The 26,475-nt window shown below is 38.0% G+C and overlaps 1 protein-coding gene across 17 annotated transcripts in view; it reads left to right on the plus strand.

The window, feature by feature from the left end:
• Positions 1-26,475, plus strand: part of GPHN (gephyrin) — a 757,220-nt gene that overhangs the window by 595,381 nt on the left and 135,364 nt on the right. For all 17 annotated transcript variants that reach the window (XM_043986983.1, XM_043986980.1, XM_043986981.1 and 14 more), the window contains one exon: positions 12,647-12,784. In XM_043986983.1, coding sequence (XP_043842918.1) covers positions 12,647-12,784 — 138 coding nt within the window. The remainder of the gene's footprint in view (positions 1-12,646; positions 12,785-26,475) is intronic.

Consider the following 26,475-nt stretch of genomic DNA (forward strand, 5'->3'; position numbering starts at 1 on the left):
ATGTCTAACGCAGAACTCATATTTCCCAGAAACGTTCTCATCTTCCTAATTTTCCTATTTCTGTTAAGGGTATCACAATCCTACCTTTTTCTCAAGCTCCCAAACTCATAGTCATACTAATAGCTACTATGTGACAGGCACTAGGTGCTTTACAATTATTATCTCATTTGATCCTCACCGCAACCCTGGGAGGTAGGTGCTATTATAACCCCCATTGTATCTTTGAGGAAACTGAGACAGAAAGAAGGTTAAGTGACTTGCCCAGCATTACACAGTGTTTTGGGCAGAATTTGAACTCATATCTTCCTGACTCTAGGCCCTGCATTCTATTCACTGTACCACCTAGTTGCCCCAAATCATCTTCTATTCTTTCTTTGTCACCCACCCCCATCCAATTAGTTTCCAAGTCTTGTTGATTCTGCCTCTATATTATACTCCCATTTTCTCCATGCAAATAACTACTACCATACTTTAGGCCCTCTTTTCTAGTCTCTCCCCTCTCTAACCTATCTTCTACACAGCTGCCAAATTAATATTCCTAAAATACAGATCTGACCATGTCACCACACTACTCAAGAAACAACTACCCTTAAGCTATAGGAACTAATAGACTCCTCTTTTAAAGCTCATCACAATCTGCTTGTAACCTACTTTTCAAGATTTAGTGTACATTACTCTTCACATCCTCCACATTCTAGCCACAACCTAGCCTTTTTGTTGTTCCCGTAGATTTCATCTTTCATCTCTGTACTTTATCACAGGCTGTCTCTCATGCCTGGAAGCATTTCTTCTTTACCACCACCTCTTCAAGACTCAGCTCAAATTCCACCTCCTACAGGAAGCCTTCCCTGTCCTTCACCCTCCAGATGCTTTCCCCACATTATTTACATATACTTCTATTTAATTGTCTGTGTCTGTGTATTGTTTTTCCAATAGAATAAAAGCACCTTGGGTCAAGAAATTATTTCATTTTTGTGTTGTACCTAGTATGGTGCCTGGCATATAATAGGCACTTAATGAATACTGATTGAATTAAATTGAATTGAAGTGAGGAATAGAGGAAATGAGGGAGTTCGTGATAACTTCAATTTTCTTAGGAAATTAACAGGTGAGACCTTCAGCTCAGATTGGAAGAAGGTGATGTTGAGGGCTTGAAGAGAGGGAGGGAGGAAGGGAAGGAGGAGGAAGCATTTTACCAAATGCCTACTGAGGCCAAGCACTTGTAACATTTGGAATTCATGCTTTGGAAAGTCTGAGAGTCAAGAAAGAATAAAAGGATTGCTGTGGAGCATTGAGAACCCAGTTAAGATTAGACAACATCAATTTGCAGTTGACCCAGTCACTTCTACCGGTCTTTAGAATGTTAGAAATAGTCATGATTAAAACCTGTACAATGGGTGATGCAGGGCACTGTCAGGGCATGAATGGCATAATGACAAAGGGTCAGGAGATGCAAGGGTGGAAAACAGTGTACCATTAAACTGATTTAAAATTCTGAAGTAAAGAAAGCAAGGCAAGAAGAGGGGTTATGATCTGGCAAATCAGGGAATTTCTTCCAGAACATGATGTTGCAGTAAAGACAGTCCAGACAGTCAACTAGCATTTTTTAAGCACCTACTGTGTGCCAGGAATTGTACTAAGTGCTGGAGACCCAAAGAAAAGAACAAAATAGCCCTGGTCTCAAGGAACTCACTTCTTTTGGGAGAGACAGTCTGCAACAACTATGTACAGACAAAATATATCCAGAATAAGTTGAAAGTAGAAGGCCCTAGGATTAAATATGACTGGGAAGGGCTTTTTGCAGAAGGTAGGAGTTTAGCTGAGACTTGAAAGAAGCCAGAAATCCAGAAGGCAGAGATGAGGAGGGAAAACATTCCAGGGGATCAGGGACAGTTAGTGTAAATGCTCAGAGTCAGAAGGTGGTGAGTTATCTGAGAGAAACAGTGTCTCTGTAATACAGAGTGCTTGGAGCGGGGAGCAAGGTATAAGAAAACTGAAAAGGTAGGAAGGAGGTCAGTTCCGAAGGGCTTTAACAGCCAAACATTAGGATCTTATATTTGATCCTGGAGGTAATAGGAAGCCCATAGAGTTTATTGAATAGGGAGAGGGGAACATGATTGGGCCTGTGCTTTAGGAAAATCAATTTGACAACTGATTCATGAAAGGAATGGTGTAGGCTGGGAGACCAATGAGTATGCAGTACTGTACATGTGGAGTGATGAGGGGCCTGCACCAGGGCTATGGCAGGGTCAGATGAGAGAAGGGAGCTTACATGATACATGTTAAAAGGGAGAAATCAGAGGCATAGATTTAGGAGGAGTGAGCCAGAAGAAGAGATGGAAGGACAAGAAATTGTGATCAAAGTGTAGAATTTCAGCATTCATGGAGTACTTTGAGAAAGGGTATGGCACTGTATCAGAAGAATGAGGTTCTGATACTGACTGAGTGACATTAGGTAAATCACTCCACTCCTCTGCTCTGTTTCCATATTAGGAAAATTAGATTTGATTTCCAAGTCCACTTCAACTCTAATATTTTCAGATTCTCTGGTATGAGGCATCGTAAATCCAAGGATCAGGGAGAATATCAGTTCAGTGCTCTCAAACAAAAAAGCATTAGCACAAAGGCACAGAGGATTTAGCATCAGGACAACAGGAATAGAGAGGAACAAAGAAAGCCTTGATTTGTACATCTCCTTTTCCAAATAATAACAGGTCATTTTTTATGGCACTTTGCAATGTACAAAGAAAGTGTTTTCCTCACAATACTCCTGGGATATAAACAGTATCATACCCATTTTACAAATAAGGAAATAAAAAGGTCATTTCAAGTGTTAAAGCCAGCTCTTCTGACTCCAAGCCCATAATTCTTTTCACCACAGAATTGTGCATCAAATTTAGATAAAGCAAAGGTTTATAATAAGCAAAACCTGGGCATTAGTATGAACAGAAACAGAATAAATGACAGTCATCTGGGGCAGCTAGGTGGCGCAGTGGATAGAGCACCAGCCCTGGAGTCAGGAAGACCTGGGTTCAAATATGGCCTCAGACACTTGACACATACTCGGTGTGTGACCCTGGGTAAGTCACTTAACCCCAATTGCCTCACCCCGCAAAAAACAAAACAAAACAAATGATCATCATCATCCACAGGGTATAAAATAAGAAAACCCTCCATGGGATAATGTGTGTGGTTTGTTGGATTTCCTTTTTTTTTTTTAAACCAACCACAGGATTCTTAGTAGTAATAGATTAAATATATCATTTAGAGTCAATCCCAGTTGTTCAGTGGTTATGGGTCATCCAAGCCTCCTTACTACCTTCTGACTTTCTATTGTTCTTTAGCGAAGGAAAAAAGAGAAGATGGAATCAATCTAAGTCAGATCATTTTTTTTTGTTTGGGAATTCTGTTGAAAGAAAAATTAGAGGAAGAAATAATATTTCTTCATATGTCTCTAATTCTGTCAGATATAACGCATGTATTTTATTGTTTCATGCTTATTTCTGTTTCTTATTTTCTTATTTCATGTTTATTTCATCATTACCCAGGTTGATCTAGACTTATTTATAATCATATTTATACTAATGTGATAGAATTGCAATGCACACTTTTTATGTGTGGCAGTAAGACCCTGCTTATCACGTCTTTGCACACTCTCCAGGAACTCTATATTGTAATGGTTTTAACCCCCCCCCAAAAAAAAAATAATAATACAAGTTTCTTCAGCTTCATTTATTGGTGTGTGTTTTTTATCCTCGATTGCCTTGAATAAACAAAGAGAAAAGTTTCTAGAATAACACAAGGAAATATTACCCAAAATTCATACTGCCTTGCATATCCAAGTCCAGGGAATTCTACTACTACCAGCAATCCCCTAGAGCTTTGGACCTGTCACTCCTTTGATAGATTTATGTGAAAGGCTGAATGTTTTGCACATCCAAATGGCCACATTCTGTGAATTATCAAAGGCCCTAACTACTTAATCTGAATACATTATCATCCTCTGTGCTATTTAAATGTCCTAAAACCACTATTCATCCTCTTTTGGCAGTCTTGCTTTAAAAAAAAAAAAAAGAAAGAATACAGGTAGTTGAAACAGAATGTATTTGGGCAACAAATATTGTGATAAATAAGATAGTAATATTAATAGGGCAGAACAAGTATCTTCCTTATGGTTTTCTGTACACCCTAAGAATAAATAATGATTTAAGCTTGTACTACTTTAGGAAACTCTGTTGCTGGTTGCTTTGAAGATTACTTTGAGATTACTTTGATTAATCAGGTAGAACTTACAATATGCCACCAAGTGCCACCACCTTTGTTACCCCTGTGCCACCAAGTCCCACCACCTTTGTTACCTAAGTAGTAAGCCTTTTATTTGTTTCTACTTTTCTGTGATCTAAAGAAAGCATCATTTATTCTTTTTTTTTTTTTGGAAAGACCTCATATACTTTTTGTTTTTGTTTTGTTTTGGGGCAGGGCAGTGAGGGTTAAGGGACTTGCCCAGGGTCACACAGCTAGTAAGTGTTAAGTGTCTGAGACCAGATTCCCTCTGAATCCAGGGCTGGTGCTTTATCCACTGCGCCACCTTAGCTGTCCCCAAAAGCATCATTTATTCTTTTTTTTTTTTTGGCAGGGCAATGGGGGTTAAGTGACTTGCCCAGGGTCACACAGCTAGTAAGTGTCAAGTGTCTGAGGCCGGATTTGAACTCAGGTCCTCCTGAATCCAGGGCCGGTGCTTTATCCACTGCACCACCTAGCTGCCCCCCTATTCTTTTTTTTTTTTTTTAGTTAGGCAATTGGGGTTAAGTGACTTGCCCAGGGTCACACAGCTAGTAAGTGTTAAGTGTCTGAGACCTGATTTGAACTCAGGTACTCCTGACTCCAGGGCCAGTGCTTTATCCACTGCACCACCTAGCCGCCCCCCCTATTCATTTATTTATTTATTTGTTTGTTTTTTGCTGGGCAATGGGGGTTAAGTGACTTGCCCAGGGTCACACAGCTAGTAAGTGTCAAGTGTCTGAGGCCGGATTTGAACTCAGGTCCTCCTGAATCCAGGGCCGGTGCTTTATCCACTGCACCACCTAGCTGCCCCCCTATTCTTTTTTTTTTTTTTTTAGTTAGGCAATTGGGGTTAAGTGACTTGCCCAGGGTCACACAGCTAGTAAGTGTTAAGTGTCTGAGACCGGATTTGAACTCAGGTACTCCTGACTCCAGGGCCAGTGCTTTATCCACTGCACCACCTAGCCGCCCCCCCTATTCATTTATTTTTAATAAACGTTTAAATGAATTTTTCAGATGAAGATAAAACATTGGGTTTATGGGTCTGACAGGATAAAAATATGGCATATCTGAAGTATTTTTATTGTTATTAATAGGTCTGTTTTGACAGACACAGTACACGGGAAAGGCCACTACTGCACAAAGATCATTGATCCTTTGTTCAGTAGAAAGGAAGCTGAAAATGTCTTGTAGAGTCAGTCTATGAGTCAATAACGTAGCATTTATTAAGCTCCTACTATGAGCAGGCATGGTATTAATTGCTGGGAATACAATGTAAGGCAAAAAAACATTCCTGTTTCCCATAACAACTAAAAACAAACAAGATATATACAGGGTAAATTGATGGTAGTTTCAGAGGGAAGACACTAAAATTAAAGAAGTTACTACATAAATCATATTATATATTCATATATATTTATATGCATATATACATATGTGCATCTATATACACATGTGCACATATACATAAATACATGAGTGGAAGATAAGAAACATCATTGCATCTCAGGGTACCTGTCAGACAATACAATGTAATAAGCCTGGAGAGGTAGGAAGAAGGCAGGTTATGAAGGGCTTTAAAAGTCAAATTTAATTTATTATGTCATAGTCAGACCTATACTTTAGTCACACCTTTTTGATGGCTGAGGATGGACTGGAATGGGGAGAGACTTGAGGTAAGTAAACCTACCAACATGCTATTGCAATAGTCCAGGCATGAAGTGATGAGCACCTGTACCAGGATGGTCTCTGTGTCAGAGGAGAAGAAGGGGCTTATAAAGAGACATTATAAAGGTAGAAACAACAGGACTTGACAACTGCTTGTATATCTGTGGTGAGAGAGAGTGAGAAGTCTGAGATAATACCTAGGTTACAAGCCTTGGTGACTGAAATGCTAAGTGGTACCTTAACAGTATAGGGAAGGGGGAAAGATAATGAGTTGAGTTTTGGATATGTTGAGTTTAAAACGTTTGGGGAGAGAGGTTAGGGCTGGACAAGTAGTTCCCAGAGCTAGCTGCATAAAGATGCTAATCAAAACTACTTGACTAAATGTCTAGCAGCTTAGTATAAGGCATAGCTGTCACTGGAACCTCTCCATAGCTTTAATTTAGGTTTCATTCTCATTCAAGTTTCTACTGTATGTTAGGCATTATTTTTGTCATTTAAAAATGTCATTGATTATGATGTAAAAGAAATTACTGTAAAAAGAGTGTTTCTAGGTGATCTACTATTTTGTTGTTCAGTTATTTTTCAGTCATGTCTGACCCTCCATGACCCCATTTGGGGTTCTCTTGGCATAGATACTGGAGTGGTTTGCCATTTCTTTCTCCAGTAGATCCATTTTGTCAAGCTATCAGAGGTTAAGTGACAGTAGGAAGTATCTCAGGCTGGATTTGAACTCATATCCTAACTCCATGCCCAGTGCTTTGAGCCTCCAGCAGCCTCGGATCCACTATAATTCATGTGTATTCAAGACAGTTTGAATTCTCAGAGTTCTAAACTCAAACATAGTTATATTATGCCTCACAACTACTGAGGAAAGTATTCTGTACCACAGCAATAAAAATTTCCTCAGGCTCTTTTTTCTAGACAATTCAGACAAAGAGTTACAAAGAGAGACAGCAAACAGGCTTTAACCATTGTAAATAGCCTAAGGTTTCTATGTTATAACTTTTTGTGTCAATGATTTCTGCCAAGTTTCAGGTGAGCCATCTTTAAAATAGCAGTAATAAACCTACCTCACTGCCAAACTACACATATTGTTATTTTTTAAAATAAAAATATAATACTTTTGATCAACCCAGGCATGTAAAACATTTTCTTTGAGGTATTTGTCCTTTACTCATGATATTCAACGTTTCTGATACTAAAAAATTGCCTGCCCTCCCCACCCAACTTAGTAGGTTCTCAGTTAATTACCTGCCCACCACAGGAAGAGAGCTCCCAATAAAGATAGAGGAGTGGCATCACCTGTTCAGTCACTTCAGGACAAAACAAAAGGTAACTAGGCCCTGTTATTTTCTCCATAAAGTTCACAGACTCAGCTTGTTGAAGTTATTCAGTGTTTGGCAAAAAGTCTGGATTGCACTTACAGCAGAGTTGACAGGAACCCAAAGCGTAGTTATAGATGACTCGCCCCCTTTTCCATTACATTGTGTCTTTATGCTCTGCCCAAGTTCGGTTGGGGTGGCAATTTAAGATAGCATTCTTGGAAACCACCCTACTTGTTGGACCTATCTGTTACGGCAGTTAAGAATTCATAGGGAGAAGGGAAGAACTATTAACCAAACTACTGATAAGTGGGCTGCTTGTGTGATGAGACTTTACTCATAGAATCTTGCCTAACTAGAGAAATCTGAGATCTTTATTTTGGAGTAGGAAGAAATAAAAGGAGGGGACCAGAGGACTGAATGGGTTGATTGTAATCTACCAAGTTCTCTCTTCTGATTCTCATAAACCAGTGGTAGGCATTTGCAAAGTAATTTCATGCAATCTCTGGCTAAGGAACATACTTTTTGCTATATGGGAAATAAAGTGGCCCTTGAGATCAGACTCTGGCTTCATTACTAGCACTCTAATTTACTGCACCAACCATCTTAGCTTTCATTTTATCTGTTACGCTGATCTGGATGGGTTTATTATATAGAGATTACTTTTGAAATTTGAAAGGCTGTTCTTGTTATCAGTTGTTGGCTAGTGCTTAGCTCTCAGTTTCACTTGTTCACTTAAAATAAAATCTATTTTGACAACTTACTTTGTGATTGCAATTTTAAGCCAACTGACTCCATTAGCTGTCAGTGCCTATATTGTGATGTTGAAATTTTCATAAAGTTTTTCAAATAGCATACATATATTTTCTTTTTAAAGTGAGAAGCTATAGTTGCTATAGTTCAATCATATTTTAATATCAGCATCAATACAGTTTTATTTTACCAAACATAGAATTTTATAATTCTATTATTTGTAACCAGTACAATTGAGAATTAGAAACCAAAATTGACAGTTATGGGTAGAAAACTTTTGTCCATAGTAAAAACTATGAACCTGTTATCTGACAAAGAGAAAAAAATCAGTGAAGCAATTACCGAACCCTAGGCTGAGAAGTAATATATTAAATGATACCACCAACCTCCTTCTGCAGTGACCCCAAATTCCCAGAGAATCCTGCAGATAATCTAAATAAAGTCTAAGTTTCTCTGGACCCCTCTAACTGTTGCATCTGTGAGCCTATAGGCACCCCCCAAAAGACCCAAATCCATGGATTTCTACAAAGACAATAAAGATCATGGAAATGGTGAGTCAAATGGCTATTTTCCCTCCCTTTCAGCTGAGGACTTCTCCTCATATTCATCTAAAAAATGAGAACATTCACCAAGAGTGCCCCCTTTCCTCTTCCTTATCTCACATCATTCAGACATCTCCTGCCTACCTGCTTCATTCCTCTCTCACATTAAAAGATGGCTCTTCTTTTTGTCAAGACCAGCATTTCTATGTATACTATGGCAGGTGAAAGATGAAATGACTGAGGAAACAAAGGTTTGATATTCTAAGCATATCAATTTATTAAGCAATATCAGCCAACAAACTGGGACCAGATCTCTTCAGCCTAGATTTGGACCCCAAATACAGGGACAGACAGACTTTTATACATTAAAAACAATTAATCAAATAAGACCAGTTAATTAAAAGGAAATGATATGATAACATTAGGTAATTTGATTTCTAATTAGATGAAAAATTCAGGACTTTCCAAGTTGAGAGGGGAGAAACAGATGCAGCTCCCTGAATTCAAAAGAGATGTTCCATTCTCCTCAAGTGTCTGTAAACAATGAACTAAACATGGAAGCAAGAACTGATTGATCAGTATGTTGCCAGTTCTTAGATAAGACATATGGATAGCCTAAGATGTACAGTGGGAGAAAAATCCTTATACCAATCTTTGGACCTGACTGGGTTTCTGGTCAGTATAACCTAGATCCTTTGTTAAGGGTTGCTAAACAGCAAGTAGGGGTGGTCCAGCTTCCCAGCCACACAAGGCTAGTTTCAAACAATGCAATATGGTTTTCTCCCAATTTCCACAATTGCATGTTTTCTCACAAGATAGAAATTGTCCTAGGCTTGCCCCAGAATTGAGTCACAAGATGGGAGTCAGTGTGGTTTACTCAATTCCTACCACCACTTGATGTTCCTTTTTGTTATTCAGTGATTTTTCAATCATATCTAAGTCTTTGTGACCCCATTTAGGGATTTCTTGGCAAAAATATCAGTGGTTTGCTACTTCCTTTTCTAGCTCATTCTATAGCTGAGGAAACTGAGGCAAATGAGGTTAAGTGACTTGTCCAGAGCCACATAGCTAGTAACTGTTTGAGGCCACATTTAAACCCAAGTAAATGAGTCTTCCTGACTCCAGGCCCAGCACTATATCCACTATACCACATAGCTGCCCCTTTAGTCTCTAATAAAGAGGTGATCCTTCTTGTAAAGACCAACTCTTTTTCATGTATCTTTGGAGCCATTCCTTTCTATCTTCAGCAAATTGCTCCCAAATTGCTACCTACTCTAAATGTCTCCCTCTCTACTTTGTGATAATTTCAGATAGACTCCTTCAAACTAGTGGTTTAGACCCAGCTCTGCTATAGGACTAGGCAGATGACCTTGAAAAATTCACTTCACCTTTATGAACTCTACTTCTTTGTTTATTAAGTAGGGATGATAACACATATTCACTTCTAGCTCTGAATTCCCACAGAGATTATCTCCAATTTATGTATCTCCTCCATTAGATTGTGACCTCCTTGAGGGCAGGAACCATTTGCATTTCTTTTTATCTCCAGTGCTTTTAAGTAGCAGACACTTAATAAATGGGCAGCTAGGTGGCACAGTAAATAAAGAATTGGAGGGCCTAGAGTCAGCTAGACCTAAATTCAAATGTAGTCTCAGACAATAGCTCTGTGACTCTGGACAAGTCACTTAACCCAGCTTGCCTTAGTTTCCTCATCTGTAAAATAAGGTGGAGAAGGAAATGGCAAACCACTCCAATATCTTTGCCAAGAAAACCTCAAAATGGGGTCACAAAGAGTTGGACACAACTGAAAATAACTAAACAACCTAATGAATACTCACTGACTTGTTGACTAATTCCTAGGATTGTTATGAGGATACAAAAATAGTAAACCACAAAATGTTATGTAAGTATAAAGTAGTTTTATTTTTCTTTCTAATTTTATGAGATTAGGAAGCCAAAGTGTGTTTGCAAAACTTGTATATGTAGTTCTGTTATTGGAAGATGTTCAGTTGACATATATTGTGATATTATGAATGTCAGCATCTTTATGGGTCTTTTTTTTTTTTAAGTTTGTTGATGCTGTTCATCTTAGAGTTTAAGAACTGCTTATCTTTGTCTAACTAATCTCTATCACTCAATCCATTGAATTAGATATTAGTTGGTGATAGCTATCTTTTACTAATCTATATTTCTTTCCATCTAGTGAACCAGTTAATTAAATGTTAATTGATATTGGAAAATAGTCTTAGTTGTGTGATAGACACAGTAATTTCCCAAAATCCCTTCAAAAAAAACATTCTGATTCAGTTAAGAAGTTATTCTAAATTATATGTGGATATAATATGGCCTATAAATCAGATCCATCCCCATTGGGTAAAAAAAAAAATAGTGCCTATTACCAACTGACCAGCAAAAAAAGCAGGATTGGTTCAATGCCTATACTATTGTAGCATGAGATTGATTTGCTATTGCCTTCTTCTCTTCATTCTCTTCCTACCTGTATTAACTACTAGGTCTCCTTTGATGGATCTTCATCCTGGTCCTGCTTCCTAACTGTGGCTTTTCTCCAAGGCTTTGTCCTATGCTGTCTTCTCTTTTTATCTCTGTACTATCTCCATTGGTGCTATCATCAGTTCAACCATCATCCTTATGCTAATCATTCACAGATCTATATATCCAAATCTGGTCTTTCTTTTGAGCTCCAATCCCACATTTTCAACTATATATTTGACATTTCAAACTGGATGTTGAGCTGGCATCTTTAACTCAAAATATCTGCAACAGAACTAATTATTTTTCCCCTTAAACCCACCTCTTTTCTAAACATGTCTTTTACTCTCAAGATCACCCCCATCCATTTCTGATTCTTGTTTCTACCTTCACAATAAACACATCCCCTTCTTTCCATTCACAAAGCTACCACTTTAGTTCAGTCCCTCATCACCTCTCAGCTGGACTATTCCTTCTGATTGGTCTCCCAGCCTCAAATCTATACTCTCCCCATCCTAACCTATGCTCCACAGACCTGACAATGTGATTTTCCTAAAGCATAGGTCTAATCACATAATCCTTCTGCTAAATAAATTCCAGTGACTCCCTATTACTTCTAGGATCAAATACAAAGTCTTCTTTTTGGTGTTCAAAGTCCGTCATTACTTGGTCCATTCCTACTTTTTCTAATTTCTCATACTTTGCTCCCTAGCATATACACAGTATGGTCCAAAAAAACTGACTTACTTGCTGTTCATTGTAGACAACACTACATTTCCTGTCTTTGTGCTTTTGGCAAACTGGAGCATTCCATGCCTGACCTCAGCCTCACTTTCTTCAAGACTCAGCTCAAGCCTAACCTTTTGCAAAAGACCTTCCTAGTATCCCCACCCACCCAGCCTCGTGAACTTTCCCCCATAAGATTTCCTTCTTTCTATTTTGTAGATGTCTCCTATGCACCTGTTTATTTACATATTGTCTCTCTGATTAGTATAAAATCTTCTTCAGTTCAGTGGGCTATCTTTGTGTTTCTGTGTATCACCAGCGCTTAGCAAACACGTGGCATGTAATAAGTACTTAATAAATTCTTAATGATTAATTGGTTAATGATTAATTAGACCTTGTCTGTCATTGTTAAGACAGTAATTTGGTTTCAGGCCTAAGATTTCCTCTAAAGTAGTATACCATAGTTTGTTATTTAGTCATGATACTTATTCTCCCTGTTCCAAGTACCCCTAGGACTAGGATCAAAACATAAAAAGAAAGGACCTGAGCTAGCAATAGTTAGGCCCAAAAATATAAAAGCCCCTTTGCTTCTGGAGACCAACCAAACTCCAAATTCAACAACTTCTTTTTAGCTCCTGAATTAGCTCACTAGAGTCCCAGACATATATCCTATGTCTTTTTAGCATATAATTTAGTAATGATAATTTGCTCTGGTGTTCCACTCAAATAGAGTTTTTTGAAGTGAGGTCATTTCTTTGTTCTGTTGTCTTTATTTTAGAATGGAAGTTACATGCACAAATTATTCCTACCTTCCTGTTGTTGTTCTAGTGACCACAATCTCAGCTGAAATCTCTTCTTGTGTAGGTCACAGTGCTGTTGATATCACCAAAGTGGCAAGAAGACATCGCATGTCTCCATTCCCACTGACATCTATGGATAAAGCTTTCATCACGGTCCTAGAGATGACACCGGTGCTCGGAACAGAAATTATCAACTACCGAGGTACAGATATAGCACTGCCCTTTGTATACTGACTGCAATGTTTCTCTATGATCAAGCTTAATATTAAGATCTATAGCTTTCATAAAATAGTGGTTTTAGTTACTTGATATTATATAGCTTTGCTTCCTTTAAAAAAAGGGGGGGGCAACTAGGTGGCACAGTGGATAAAGCACTGGCCCTGTATTCAGGAGGACCTGAGTTCAAATCCGACCTCAGACACTTGAAACTCCCTAGCTGTGTGACCCTGGGCAACTCACTTAACCCTCATTGCCCCACCAAAAAAAAAAAGAAGAAGAATTGTCATTATTTTCTACTAATTCCAATATCAACTAAAGATGACTCAGGACTGAGTGGTAAACCCAGCTATTCATAAGACTACCTGCTGATATTCCTGCTTTATAAATTGGAAACAACTGATGATGCTTATAAAAATATTTTTCATGCTATGGAAACCCTTCCTTTGGAAGCCAATACCAAAAATCCACTGACACGTTGTCCATAGGGATCATCAAATATCACTGACTTCTCTTTTTTCTTCTTTGTATTTCTTTTATTAACTTTTTTTTATTATGAACTTAACAAACCTGAACATTTCTATATAAAGAACAAAAAAATTATACATGAAACTATGAGCTCCTTTTATGTGCAGTTTGTTTTTTAATTGTATGTTAAATTTAACATGATAGTAAGAAAACTGCCCAGCTCGTTTCTGTCACCTTCTCAACTTCATTTCATTCTCTTCTGTGCTTTTCATACTCTATTACTCCTTACTCCCAGACCTCAGTAAAGTATAAAAAATTTGTCCTGTTGAAAGTTATAGTGGCAAGGTCGGCTTCTTCTTTTTTTCAGGATTTTGGAAATAATGCATAGAAATCTTAAACATTTAATTTAGTGTTTTTTTAATCATGTAAACTCTTAACTGTTATATATGTAGCCACCATACATAAATGGATTGAACTAAGCGTGGAGGTGCAATTATATAGCTAAAGGACTGTACTTCCATTCTTTCTAATACCATGAGACAAAATTATTTAAGATGACATAACAAATGGTATTCATTCATTTTAGTTGGAAGACCAAACCTAGTAAAACATATCAGATTCCATCACAAACTTGAGAGGTTGTCCATTCAGATGCTATGTTAGGACATTTTGCATTTGTCTTTCATTTATAACTTCCTTCTATTATGTAAGCAGGAGATGGGATGCACATTTACTCATGTTTCTTCCCCTTGAAGAAAATTAAGATTAAAAGAACCCACTAGAGAAATGAATCAGTCAGGTCTTTGCTATATGACAACTGGAGTCAATTTGTTGATACCAAAATGAAAGTTCCCATCTATTTTTAAAGGTAGAGTGAATATTCAGAAATAGATTATACATGTTGAACATATCCTCTGACACTGAGGAATTTTCAGGAAGTATGAATACAGACTCCAGTTAGAAAGGAATTATGAAATATTAACAATCTCAAAATATATTTTTCTAACCCATCCTTACCACTTATTATTTTGGAGGACTGTTACTAAACAACCATTCTTAGAGACTTGCAGCACTCTTAGAGACTGATAGTCTGTTCAGTGTCCAAAAAAGTCACCTGTACTTTATTGGAAAGAAAAAAGTATAAAATTCACTTTTTTTTTCCTTGTGAAATGAAATGTTGCAAGCCAGAATTCACTTCCTCTTCATCTGTTCCAACAAACTATATCAAATGTCATTCATGAGTAGACAGACCTTTCAAGGATTATTAACTTTCTGTCAGAAACTGCTTCTGTCCATGCTAGTGAAAATGTGACAAAGATCCCTGCACTCAACCTCTGAATCAGATAAAACTTAGTTTTTAATGTAAAACAGAATTAGTTATAGTAGGGCCTTATGAAACACTGTAGTTGTATTCAGAGAAAATAGTATTTTTTGTTTTTAAAAGTTTCTACAAACTGAAAAACAGATGGGGGAAGTAGTCATGTATTTCAAAGTATAATAAATTTGTATATTATCATTTAGTTGGTATCTGTGTCTGTGGGACTTAAAATCATCACTGCTGCTACTACCTTTTTTTCTCATTAACTCATTGATAACTAAACAGCTCAAGCTAGAGCATTATTAATGTTTCAGAGTCTTGGTTGGATATGTGGATCTTACCTCAACAAATCCAATATGTCATTTTAAATCACTAGTCTGGAAATATACCCATAAAATGTTGTCTGTGAATTTTTCTTTCTCCTTTCTTTCATTGATTGTGATCTCCCACATTTTGTCCATTTGTCATTCAATGCAATAATCTGTCCTACCCCCAAAAATCTTGCTTACCTGCATTATAGCTAGTACTTATGCTTAAAGAATGTTATTTATTGGAAAAGACACTATAAGTGGAAATTGTACAATCTGAACCTTATTTCCTTCATTTTTATGATTTGAGGTAAGGCCTAGGGTCTTTTAAAGAAATGACCAAAAATATCCTATTTAATCAACTATAAATAATATGCCTATATATTGCATAGGATGGAGCTTTACAAAGTACATATAAATCAATGAAAGTTTGATACAATAACCAACAAATAATGTTTCTCTTTATATATTAGTGTAAGAGTATGTTGCATAATATTATTATTTCATCCAGTTGAATTCAACAACCATTCATAATTCTAGCCTTATTTTTGTTTGTTTGTTTTGTTTTGTTTTCAGGGCAATGGGGGTTAAGTGACTTGCCCAGGGTCACACAGTTAGTAAGTATTAAGTGTTTGAGGCCGGATTTGAACTCAGGTACTCCTGAATCCAGGGCCTGTGCTTTATCCACTGCACCACCTAGCTGCCCTCATAGCCTTATTTTTTTTTTAACCAAAGCAGAAAGTGAAACATTATCTTAAATGGGATTTTGAAATTCGGAAGTGCTTCTTTGGGGGAGGTTTTGACAGGTATCTTTGAGGAGTCTCTCTGTGGGACTTTAAGGCCTCATGATAGCTTTTCAAGGAAGTGATGCAGGGATATCTGTTGATACCAAAAGGAATAGGCTAGCTTTTGGGGGGCAGTGGATTCTCCTCACCAAAAGTCTTCAAGGAAAGACTGGATGGCCATTTATTGGGTATATTAGAGAAGGAATTCATTTCCTGTACATGTTGACCTCCCAGGTCTCTTCCTACTCTGGTACACTGGTAACTTTCATTCCTGCTGAGCCATCAGAAGAGGACATTAATGGAGAAATAGGACAGAGGTGAGGAAGGGCTTTCATAAGGAAGTTGTAAAGAGGCAAATTTAGGCTGTATAAAAAGATTTCCTTAACCATTAGAGCTGCCTAAAAATGGAATGGTCTACTTGGTTGGCAGTGGAATTCTATTCACAAGAGCTTGAGACTCAATGGACAATGATTTTGTAGAGGGTTTTCTTGTTTAAGTAAGGGTTTAACTAGAAGACCTCTGACATCCCTTACAACTAACTCTAAGATGCTTAAACAGTTTGCCTTTTTTTCCTATAAATTTCTCTTTTGCAGAGATAGCATTAGAGATCAAATAGTTTATCTCTCTACTGCATTTCTCAAAATTGGCTAATCAACATATTATATACTCTACCCTAACTGCCACAAGTACTAACATACTCATTATTAAGTGGCAGAGCGTAGTAAATCGATGTACCATACTTTTCTGAACATAGACTACCCCCTGAATATAAGCCACATACCTAAAATATCTTGGAACAGAAAAAATGTAAAGAAATAAAGAAATGCACGTGTGTGTGCACACACGTGCACACACACACACACAAGGGAGAGAGGAAGGGGATGGGTGTATAATGAAAACACTAATTATAGGCCTTACTTAGGTTTGATAGAAGCCAGATATTTGAGTAGGGGCTGATGGGAGAGAATTATAGCCTATAACGGTGTCTCTCCGTTATTGAGGAAAACACAACTTTTGTCTGAAGGAAACCTTTCCTTTAAACACCAGTGCCTTCAGTCTTTTTTTTCCAAACTTCCCCTACCCTAATACAATTCTGTTTTATGGGAAGGAGCTGAAATGTGTTCACATTAAGGTAAAATAATTTAATTCAATTCAATAAGCATTCATTAAGCTCCTACTAAGTCTTAAGGACTGGGCGATTCAAGGACGAAAAAAGAAACATTATGCTTTCATATCCTACTAGGCCTAACTGACAACTTTAGGTTGTAACTATTCTGAGGGCTATGCACATTTTAATAGATCTTAAGGCATTTGCTATGAAATAGAGAAGAAAAGGGAGCAGAGAGATTGGCAACAGAGCTTCCCTATATCCTTCTCAAATCATACCTATTCTGCCTCTGTGTAAGACTAGCCCTGATACAAATGCCCCTGAAAGAAAGTTTATGTTTTAGATGAGTGGTCTAGAACAATTGAATGAATGAAGGAGTATGGAGCCATTGAAGTCAAAGGAGATCCACCATGTTGCTTTGCATGGTCTTGATGCATATTTGTGAGAGCTTCTTGAAAGCAGAGTTGGGATACTGGAGAGTGCCAAAGTAGAACATGACCATATAAAAATGAAAATGATTGGTCCCTCAGGGTGATGTCACTGACAAATGGTATCCCTTTGAAAGGATCTTAGAACACAATACATAAAACAGAATTTTAGAACTTAAAAGGAACCTTAAATCATCTTATAGAAGAGGGAATCAAGTCTCAGAGAGATGAATTGGCAGAGTTCAAAATGAGATCACAGAATCTGAGTTAGAAGGAAACTGAGAGTCCTCTGAACCTAACCTGTAGTTGAACAGGAATCCTGTCAACATCATCTCTCACAAGTGGCCATACAGCCTTTTCTTGAAGGCCATGAAGTGAGCAAAAGTCTACCTCCTGGGGAAAGCCAGGTTCCCTGTCCAGAGAGTTTCCATTTGCTCTACCAGTATTTTCACAAACTGCATCCCACATGATGTGAATAGGGATTCATGAGAAATAGAGTATTATTTTCCTTCTAAAATATTAAATATTATATTGAGATATATAAAAATATGCCTATTTCACGTGGCAATTCTTTGGATAGAAAATGGTAATAATTCTCTATATTGTGCTTTATAATTTCCCCAATTCTTTTTTATCCTGGGGGTATTTTATGTCCCTAAGTTCCTAGAGCAATATTTGTGGGTTCCATCAAAGTATTTAAAGCCTCAAAGTCTTCTGTGGCCAGATTAGTTTGGGATATGCAACACTATGCCACGTTGCCCTTTAAATGGACAGTCATTCATTCATCAGGCATTTATAAATCACCTACTTCATGCAAAGCCCTATGATAAGAGATAAATAAATTACTAAAAGTGCAATGAGATTAGACTATTTTAAGGATTTACCGTAAGTAGTCAACGTGTGCAACATGCATGTGGGCTTTTTATCTGTTTTGACTAGAAAAGCTTTCAGAGTTGTCTTGAATCTGTCCCTTTACATATTTGCTATTTTTGTCAAATCTCTGTACTCAGGGTTTATTAAGTGAATACTGCCTTTGATTTCATGTGATCCATTTTATAACAAAGGTTGGTAAGATTTTTGAGGCTTGTTTTTAAAGATTCATTTTCTTCCCTGGTAAAATGCATGATGTGAATAGATTATAACTCACAAATGGTATATGTGAGTTGCCAGCTACTAGAAAAGAAGATTTTGAAATGCACTCTCACCATTTTCTGTGGTTCATGGGCTTTATTCAGTTAACATTGTAGAAAGACATTTAAATAGCAGGGATTCTTTGAACTTCAAGCTTTCTTACTTGGAATTACATGGCAGTATCAAGTTGCTTCTGGCCTTGGCCTCTGATCATAGTGAAATTGATTGAGGCCTTCCTAGCCAAGGAACTTCTTGCCATTTGCTATAGGAAAACCTCAGCCTTACTTCCTATCCCTTCTAGTCCACCATGGCACAAGCCATCTTAAAACCACCTTGAAAACCTTGACTCTTGTCTAAAGTATGGCTCTCAAAGAAGGCTATCTCTAAGTCTGAGTGCTATGCAGGGATTCTCTGTGTTGCATTGTTGCAGGTGGAGAGAGGTCATATTCAGGAACTCTTCCATCTTCTCAGAGTAGCAGGAAAATCTCATTGAGGAAGATTCATGAGTCATTTTATAGTTTCAAAAGTTCTGCAACTCCTGGTACTTCAGAAGACTTTGAGGGGATGAGACCAAGATAATGCTTAGCGCCCTTCCTTCAAGCAAGGTTTAGTGTACCTCTTGAATTTCCCCCAAACACTGAGGAGTCCAAGTCACTTATATAAATTTTAAAAGGGCATGCATGATATGTACTTTGTCTTAACTTGACTTGATAATGCACACTGATAATAATAATGCTTTTAATGGAATCAGAGTAACGATGGGTTTAGGATATGTTCAGGTCATTCTTTCAGCCAGCCAAATAGGTTCCCCCTCATTCACTACTAAGAGCTAATTGAACAGCAATCTTCAGAGATTGTGTCTCACTGTCTCAGGCAGGTCTCCAAAACCAGAATAAAGTGGAAAACTGAGGAATTCATCCAAGTATTATAGAAGAGAAAATAATAGCCAACATTTTTATAGCGCTTTAAGGTTTCCAAAGCATTTTACATACAACATATCATTTAGGCTTCAATAACCCTACCAAACAGTTACTACAGGTATTATTCCCATTTTATAAATAGAGAAATTGAGACTAAAGAGCATAAGCAGCTCGTTTGTGGTCACACAGATAATCAGTGTGAGAGGTGGTATTTGAACCCAGGGTTTTTTGACTAATTTGTGTGCAAGTTTTTAAATAAGAGCATTGGTCTTTACCAATAACTAAAGACTAGCCTAGAATAGGTAACTTGCATTAGATGACCTTTAGCCCTAAGTCTATAATCCTATGATCCTTTCATATGCAAAGATGTTGTTATTGTATTCTTTTCTATCCAACCATAACCTTAAGTGATGAGGTGATGAGGAACTGCACCAGGGTTGTGGCAATGTGAGAGGAAATAAAGGGGCTTATATATGAGAGACGTCATGAGTAAATCAATAGACCTTAACAACAGATTGGATATTGGTGGGGGAGGGGGATACTAAGAAGTCAAGGACACCTAAGGTACAAGCCTAGGTGACTTATTTAGAGAATTGTATTGCCTTCAATAGTAATGGGGATATTAGGAAGAGAGGAGGATTTGGAGGGAAAGACAATAAGTTCAGTTTTGGACTTGTTGAATGTCTATTTGGACTTGTTGAATGTCCAGTTTCAGATAGCCAGTAGGTAGTTAGAGAAGCAAATCTAGAAGTCAGCAGAGACATTAAGGCTCAATGAGTAGTTTTAAAAATCATTAGCATAGAGATGATAATTTAATCCATAGGAACTGATGAGATCACCAAGCAAAATGTATAGAGGGAAAAGAGAAAAAGGGCAAGGAAAGCCCTGTCTGTTAACCCACTGTTAACAGTTAAGAACTGACTGGAGTCTGAGGAGTGGTTGTGTAGGTAAGAAGAGAATCAGGAAAGGACACTGTCATAAAAACCCTGATAAAAGGGAATATCAGAGGAGCAGCTAGGTGACGCAGTGGATAGAGCATCCGCCCTGAAGTCAGGAGTACCTGAGTTCAAATCCAGCCTCAGACACTTAACACTTACTAGCTGTGTGACCCTGGGCAAGTCACTTAACCCCAATTGCCTCACTTTAAAAAAAAAAAGGGGAATATCAGAGAAAAGAGAATTACCAAGAGAAGAGGGTGACTGACAGTCTCAGAGTCTTCAGAGAGGTCAGTAAGTCTGAAGACTGAAAAAGATCATTAGATTTAGGAATTCAGAGGTTGTTAGGAACTTTGGAGAGAATGATGAAGTTTGAAACCAAACTGTGCATAGTTAAGAAGAGAGTAAGAATAAAGGAAGTGGAGGCACTTGTAGATAGACTCCTTCTCAAAGAATTTAGACACAACAAGGAAGAGAAGAGATATGAGATGATAGCTAGTGAAAGCAAATGGATCAAATGAAGGTTTTTTGAAGATGAGGAAAACATAGTCATGTAGCCAGTACACACAGAGAGGTTTAAAGGTAACTGAGAGAGTGAGGAAGATAGCAAGGGAAATCTGCTAAAGAAGACAGAGTGGAGTGGAATCACTTATGCAGGTGGAGGGAATTGCCTTGGCCAAGGAGAAGGGCTCTCTCATCATGAGGCAGGGCTCAGGGAGGAGATAGTGGCAGAAGAGCTGGGTGATGTGAGATAAGGAAGAGGAGAGAAGAGGACACTCTTAGTGAATGGCCTCAATTTTTTTCCAGTAAAATATGAGGCAAGGTTCTCAGCTGAGAGGTTGGAGGGAAGGGGTGCCATGGGAGCTTTTAGGAAAGATGAAAAGGTTTAGAAAGCTTCTGTGGTAAATGGGATAATGAGTTAATCAGGGAGGTGTAAAATGATTACCTTATAGAGGGCAGCTAGGTGGTACAGTGGATTAAACACCGGCCATAGATTCAGGATGACCTGAGTTCAAATCTGGCCTCAAAAACTTGATACTTACTAGCTGTGTAACCCTGGGCAAGTCACTTAACCCTTATTGCCCTGCAAGAAATAAATAAATGAATGAATGAATGAATAAATAAATAACGGGGCAGCTAAGTGGCACAGTGGATAAAGCATAGGCCCTGAATTCAGGAGGACCTGAATTCAAATTCAGCCTCAGACACTTGACACTTACTAGCTGTGTGACCCTGAGCAAGTCACTTAACCCTCATTGCCCTGAAAAAAAAATTACTACCTTATAGCAATTAGCATTGTTTCATGAGTTTCTCAAACCTTGTTCAGCAGCATGTGTGTAGGAGCAAAGGCAATGAATGGTGGGAATGATCCAAGACTGAAATTTGGTAGGGCAAAATTGGTGATATGATAAAGAGGCAAAGGGACTCAAGAGAAAAGGAAAGTATTGAGTTGAACTGGTTCCCAAATTGGTCAAGATGGGGAAAACAGGAAAGTGTAGCTTGAATAAGGATGCTGATCTGGGAAGAATGCTTGAGTGGTGGTGGTTATGTATGGACAAAGAATAGGGTTTGGGGTTGCAAGGCAGAAGAAGAGATGGAATGTCAATAGATTATGGTCATATCTGGGAAATTCAGAGTTCATGAACATAGAAGTGATGCATTTGTGGGTGATGGTAAGATCAAGGATTTGACCATCTTTGTTTATGGCTGAACTGGAATCAACGAGTTGATTATGGAAAATGAGTAAATTGAGGAAGTGTGTAGTAGTCCTACTGTTTGAGGGAGTGTTAATATGTATGTTGACATCCTCGTATGAGGACAGGAGCTGAAGAAAAGAGATAGACAGCACTAGGCACTCAACTCATTGAGAAAAGAAGAGGAGTGTCCTTGAGTAGACAATAGCTATTAGAATTGTGATTGGGTATTAGATATGGATTGAGTGAACCTCAAAGGAGAGGTTACAGAATAATGGTGGTAGAAGGAGAACCTGGAAGTGTTCACCTTGACCAGTATATATATGGGTGGAATGAGCAAAAGTTCAGCCAGTTTGGCAAAGGAATACCAAGGAAGCTACATCATCAGCAAGGATCCAGGTGTCAGGTGACAATGAGAATGTGGAAGGAGTGGAAAAAGAAAAGATTTAATGTGAAAATAAGTTTGTTGTTTAATTGAAATGAGAAGAAAAGAAAAAATATGTTGCCTATGAAGCAAGCATTTCATACAGCACATGGAAAAAGGGATGGGTAGTTTTAGAGTGGGACATTGTGGGGGTGGAGTTGAGTTGAGGGAATGGGGTTAAGGAATGGGAATTAAATAAGGACCTTCATTGTTTAGAATATGTGCAAATCTAAGTGACTACATATATTCTTATAGAAATCTTTAGTATTTAGAATCTTTGAGGTGGGGAAGATCTGACCAGGGAGGAATTTGTTAATCATTGAGGAATGAGATTAGTTAGATATTTATTGAGGGGATTTGCCTCAGATTGAATCCTTTCTTAGGCTGTTCAGACAAGGGTTAAGTGCTTGGAGGTGTTTTGTTTTTGTTTTGTTTTTGTTTTTGCAGGGCAATGGGGGTTAAGTGACTTGCCCAGGGTCACACAGCTAGTAAGTGTCAAGTGTCTGAGGCGAGATTTGAACTCAGGTCCTCCTGAATCCAGGGCCGGTGCTTTATCCACTGCGCCACCTAGCTGCCCCCTAAGTGCTTGGAGTTTAAGAAATGATATTACTCCCCTTTCCCTAAGTCAGGAAACTAGGCTGGAGACTTGATTAGATGGCCTTTCTCCCCTTCCTAATAGAGACTTCAGACCAGGCAGGACACCAGCACTATGCAATGGCATTTTCTCTCCTCACCACAAAAACAGTAGATACAATGGAATCACATTTCTCCTCTTTCCAAAGGAGATAGGAGACCATGAAAGAGACCTGGGGGTGATAAAATGGTGTTTTTTCTCTTCCCCCAAAACCAAAAGCAGGAGAGTAGTGGGCAATAGAATGTCAGAGAACTTGTTATGATGGAAAGAGAATCAGATAAAGTTAGAAAGGCAGGGTTGTGCAAAGTTGTAGAGAGCCTTGTGTATCAACCAAAAGCATTCGTACTTTACTCAGTAGGCAGTAGGGAGCCACTGAGGAACTTTAAGCAGAGAAGAATCATGTCCATGTCTTTGGATAAGGACAGTAGTCTGACTACCCTGTGAGTGTTCAGATTGGAATGGAGAGAGAATGGAGGAAAGAAAAATCTGTTGGATTCTATTGCAAGTGTCCAGGCAGGTGGCAGTGATAACCTGTACTAGGCTGGTGGTACTGGGAATAAAGGTGGTGGGGAGGACAGCTGCAAAAGATACTGTGAAAGTAGAATCTACAGGACATAGTACATCTTTGGATGATACAGGTGAGGAAAAGGATCAAATGTTTTAAACATGGAAGATTGGATGAATCACAGTACTATGATAAAAGTAATAAAGTCAGCAGGAGAAGCAAGTTTCAGAATCTCATCTCATAAATAGAAAATGTATCATCATCATGCCCTTCTGTTGATATACATGCCCGTTAAGACTTTGGGGACAGGGGCAGCTAGGTGGCGCAATGGGTAAATCATCAGCCCTGGATTCAGGAGGACCTGAGTTCAAATCTGGCCTTGGACACTTGACACTTACTAGCTGTGTGACCCTGGGCAAGTCACTTAACCTTCATTGCGCCCCCCCAAAAAATATTTTGGGGGCATCCTTTATTTTATTACACCCTTCAAATGTACATACTTTATTTAGTGCAGCTTTCAACAGAAATCTTTTGTGCTAGCTGTGTTTCAAAATGTTTTTACAGAGGTCAGGAATTATATGTTTGTAAAAAATATGACTTTTTTAATTGAATTGGAAGTAAAATGGGAAAACTAGTGAAGAGTGCCAGTGAAAGTTTCTTTTCAAGTGATGGGGAACTTTTGAGGAAAAGGTTTTCATATTTACTGAAGTCATTACCTTGGAATAGATAAGGAAAAAATATGTTGATATAATAAAAATATTCACCAATATCTGAAATTATCAGAGAAAGTGAAGGAAGAAAAGCAAGGAGATGATAGATAGATAGATAGATAGATAGATAGATAGATAGATAGATAGATAGATAGATAGATAGATAGATAAACATAAGCACAAGTAAAGATCCTTACAGAAAAATTAAAAGGCATAAAAGCTTGACAGTGTCCTTTAAACTAAATTGACTTATTTTTCCATTAGTTTTCCCATTAAAATACAGAGCATCACAGCAGTTATCTCTTAAATTGTTTGTACCTTTTCTCTCTTTTTTTTTTCTTTTTTTTTGGGGGGGTGGGGCAATGAGGGTTAAGTGACTTGCCCAGGGTCACACAGCTAGTAAGTGTCAAGTGTCTGAGGCCAAATTTGAACTCAGGTCCTCCTGAATCCAGGGCTTGTGCTTTATCCATCGTGCCACCTAGCTGCCCCTGTACCTTTTCTCAATGAAACTCTTTGTAGCTCTTGACCTGCTAGTAGCTCACCCCAAGCAGTACATAGCTAAGTATCAGAGAAATGTAACCCATCCTTCCACTAATTGCTCTGATGACATTACAAAGGAAATGCAAAACACATGGGGAGATTGCTATAATCAACAGCCCTCAGTGTATAACGCCCTGTTACAATAATCAGCTCTGTTTAAGGCTAGGAAGCAATATAATATCCCTTAAGATCCATTTTGTTCCCTCCTCTCCAGCTTTAGGGAGTTTATTTTAGATGAAAAGGACTGGGGGCACAATTAGGAAATTAGTCCACAATTGGGCTCTCAGCCTCACCTTATATTTCTGTCTATTTTTAGTTAACCCATGGCATCTTTTTGGTTGGGGCAGAATTCAGTTTACAATAACTCTATATTATAGTGATGGTGTATAGACAGGTACTAGGGAGGAAAATTGGAGGGAAAAACAGCTTTTACTCAAGACTTTTCTCAGCCCACACTTTCTAGTCCAAGATGCCTTACAGCTCAATATCTTGCTTCTCTGCCTACCTTTCTACTATGGGTGCTTCTGTATGGTGATAATTAATAGATAACCCCTAGAACATTGCCTGATTTCATTGGCTTATTCAAGCAAGATTCTTATGCAAAGTCATTATAGCTCAAAAGACATTCTAACAATAAATAATAGGCCCATAGGACTGATCAATTGATTGTGAATCTATCTTATTATACTAGAATAAAAAATACTATAATAAGTGAGATAAGGTAATAAATCAACCACCCCCACCCTTATATTCTCTATTTCCAGAAAATATATTGGAATATGTTTGGCAAAATTCATAATCCCAAAGCCTGGATAGCTGTGCAGTCACTTGAGAAAGCTTAGCATCATCCATCTTAAATACCTTCCTGAGTGTCTTAAATACTTTCTAGAATGCCTTATACTAAAGAATCTCAAGAAAAACAGTGTGGGGCACTTTGTAATCAATCTAGTAATCAACATTCTTCCTTTTCCTAAAGGTCAAAATGCACACTTAATAGGGGGTGGGGGTGGGCAGGGAACCTCTGCCTTCCAGTTCTAATCCCAAAATAGCTTCCTTTATTACAGAGCTAGGAAGAAGTATAACTCACAGGGTCTTTAATGCCTTATGCCCTTTTGCAAGGTGGCCAAAGCAAGCCTTAACAGAATCACTTACATTCATTCTATAGCATTGATAGGCTGTGCAACAAAACCAGATTAATTTAACAACAAATTAAACATAGTTAACAAACTATACAATAAATGATAATGATAATACAAAGCAAATAAATGCATAAGAGAGAAAAATTCATTTTAAAGAGGAGCCTGCAGCAATTAAATGAAAAGGCATGCATTGCATTGGTAAGCTTTGGCATTAGTCAGGCTACACATGTGATTTTTTCCCTCCTTTTCACCTGGGACACTGTAAGTTAGTGGTCAGTGGTTAGAGATCCCTTCTTCTTCTGTGACCTGATGATCTACCTGTTCCTATACTAATGCTAATTGATAGTATTGGCTGATCACAATCCTCATTAAAACTGTAGTCCTGCCTTCCAAATCTTGAGTTTACAGAGGATCCAGAGCAGCTAGCATTTTTTATTAGTTTTTGAAGAATAGTATGCAAAGTCACCTTTATTTGAAATATTTGTTTCTGAGCTACTGGGTCAGGCAGACTTTGTAAGACTGGCAGGAGGTCTCTTTGACGTGGTCAATTCAATTCATTATACATTTATTAAGCACCTACTGTGTGCCAAGTACTGCACTAAGATCTGGGAGTACAGAAAAAGACAAAAG

This window comes from Dromiciops gliroides, chromosome 2, assembly GCF_019393635.1.
Source record: "Dromiciops gliroides isolate mDroGli1 chromosome 2, mDroGli1.pri, whole genome shotgun sequence".
In the NCBI taxonomy this organism is placed as follows: domain Eukaryota; kingdom Metazoa; phylum Chordata; class Mammalia; order Microbiotheria; family Microbiotheriidae; genus Dromiciops; species Dromiciops gliroides.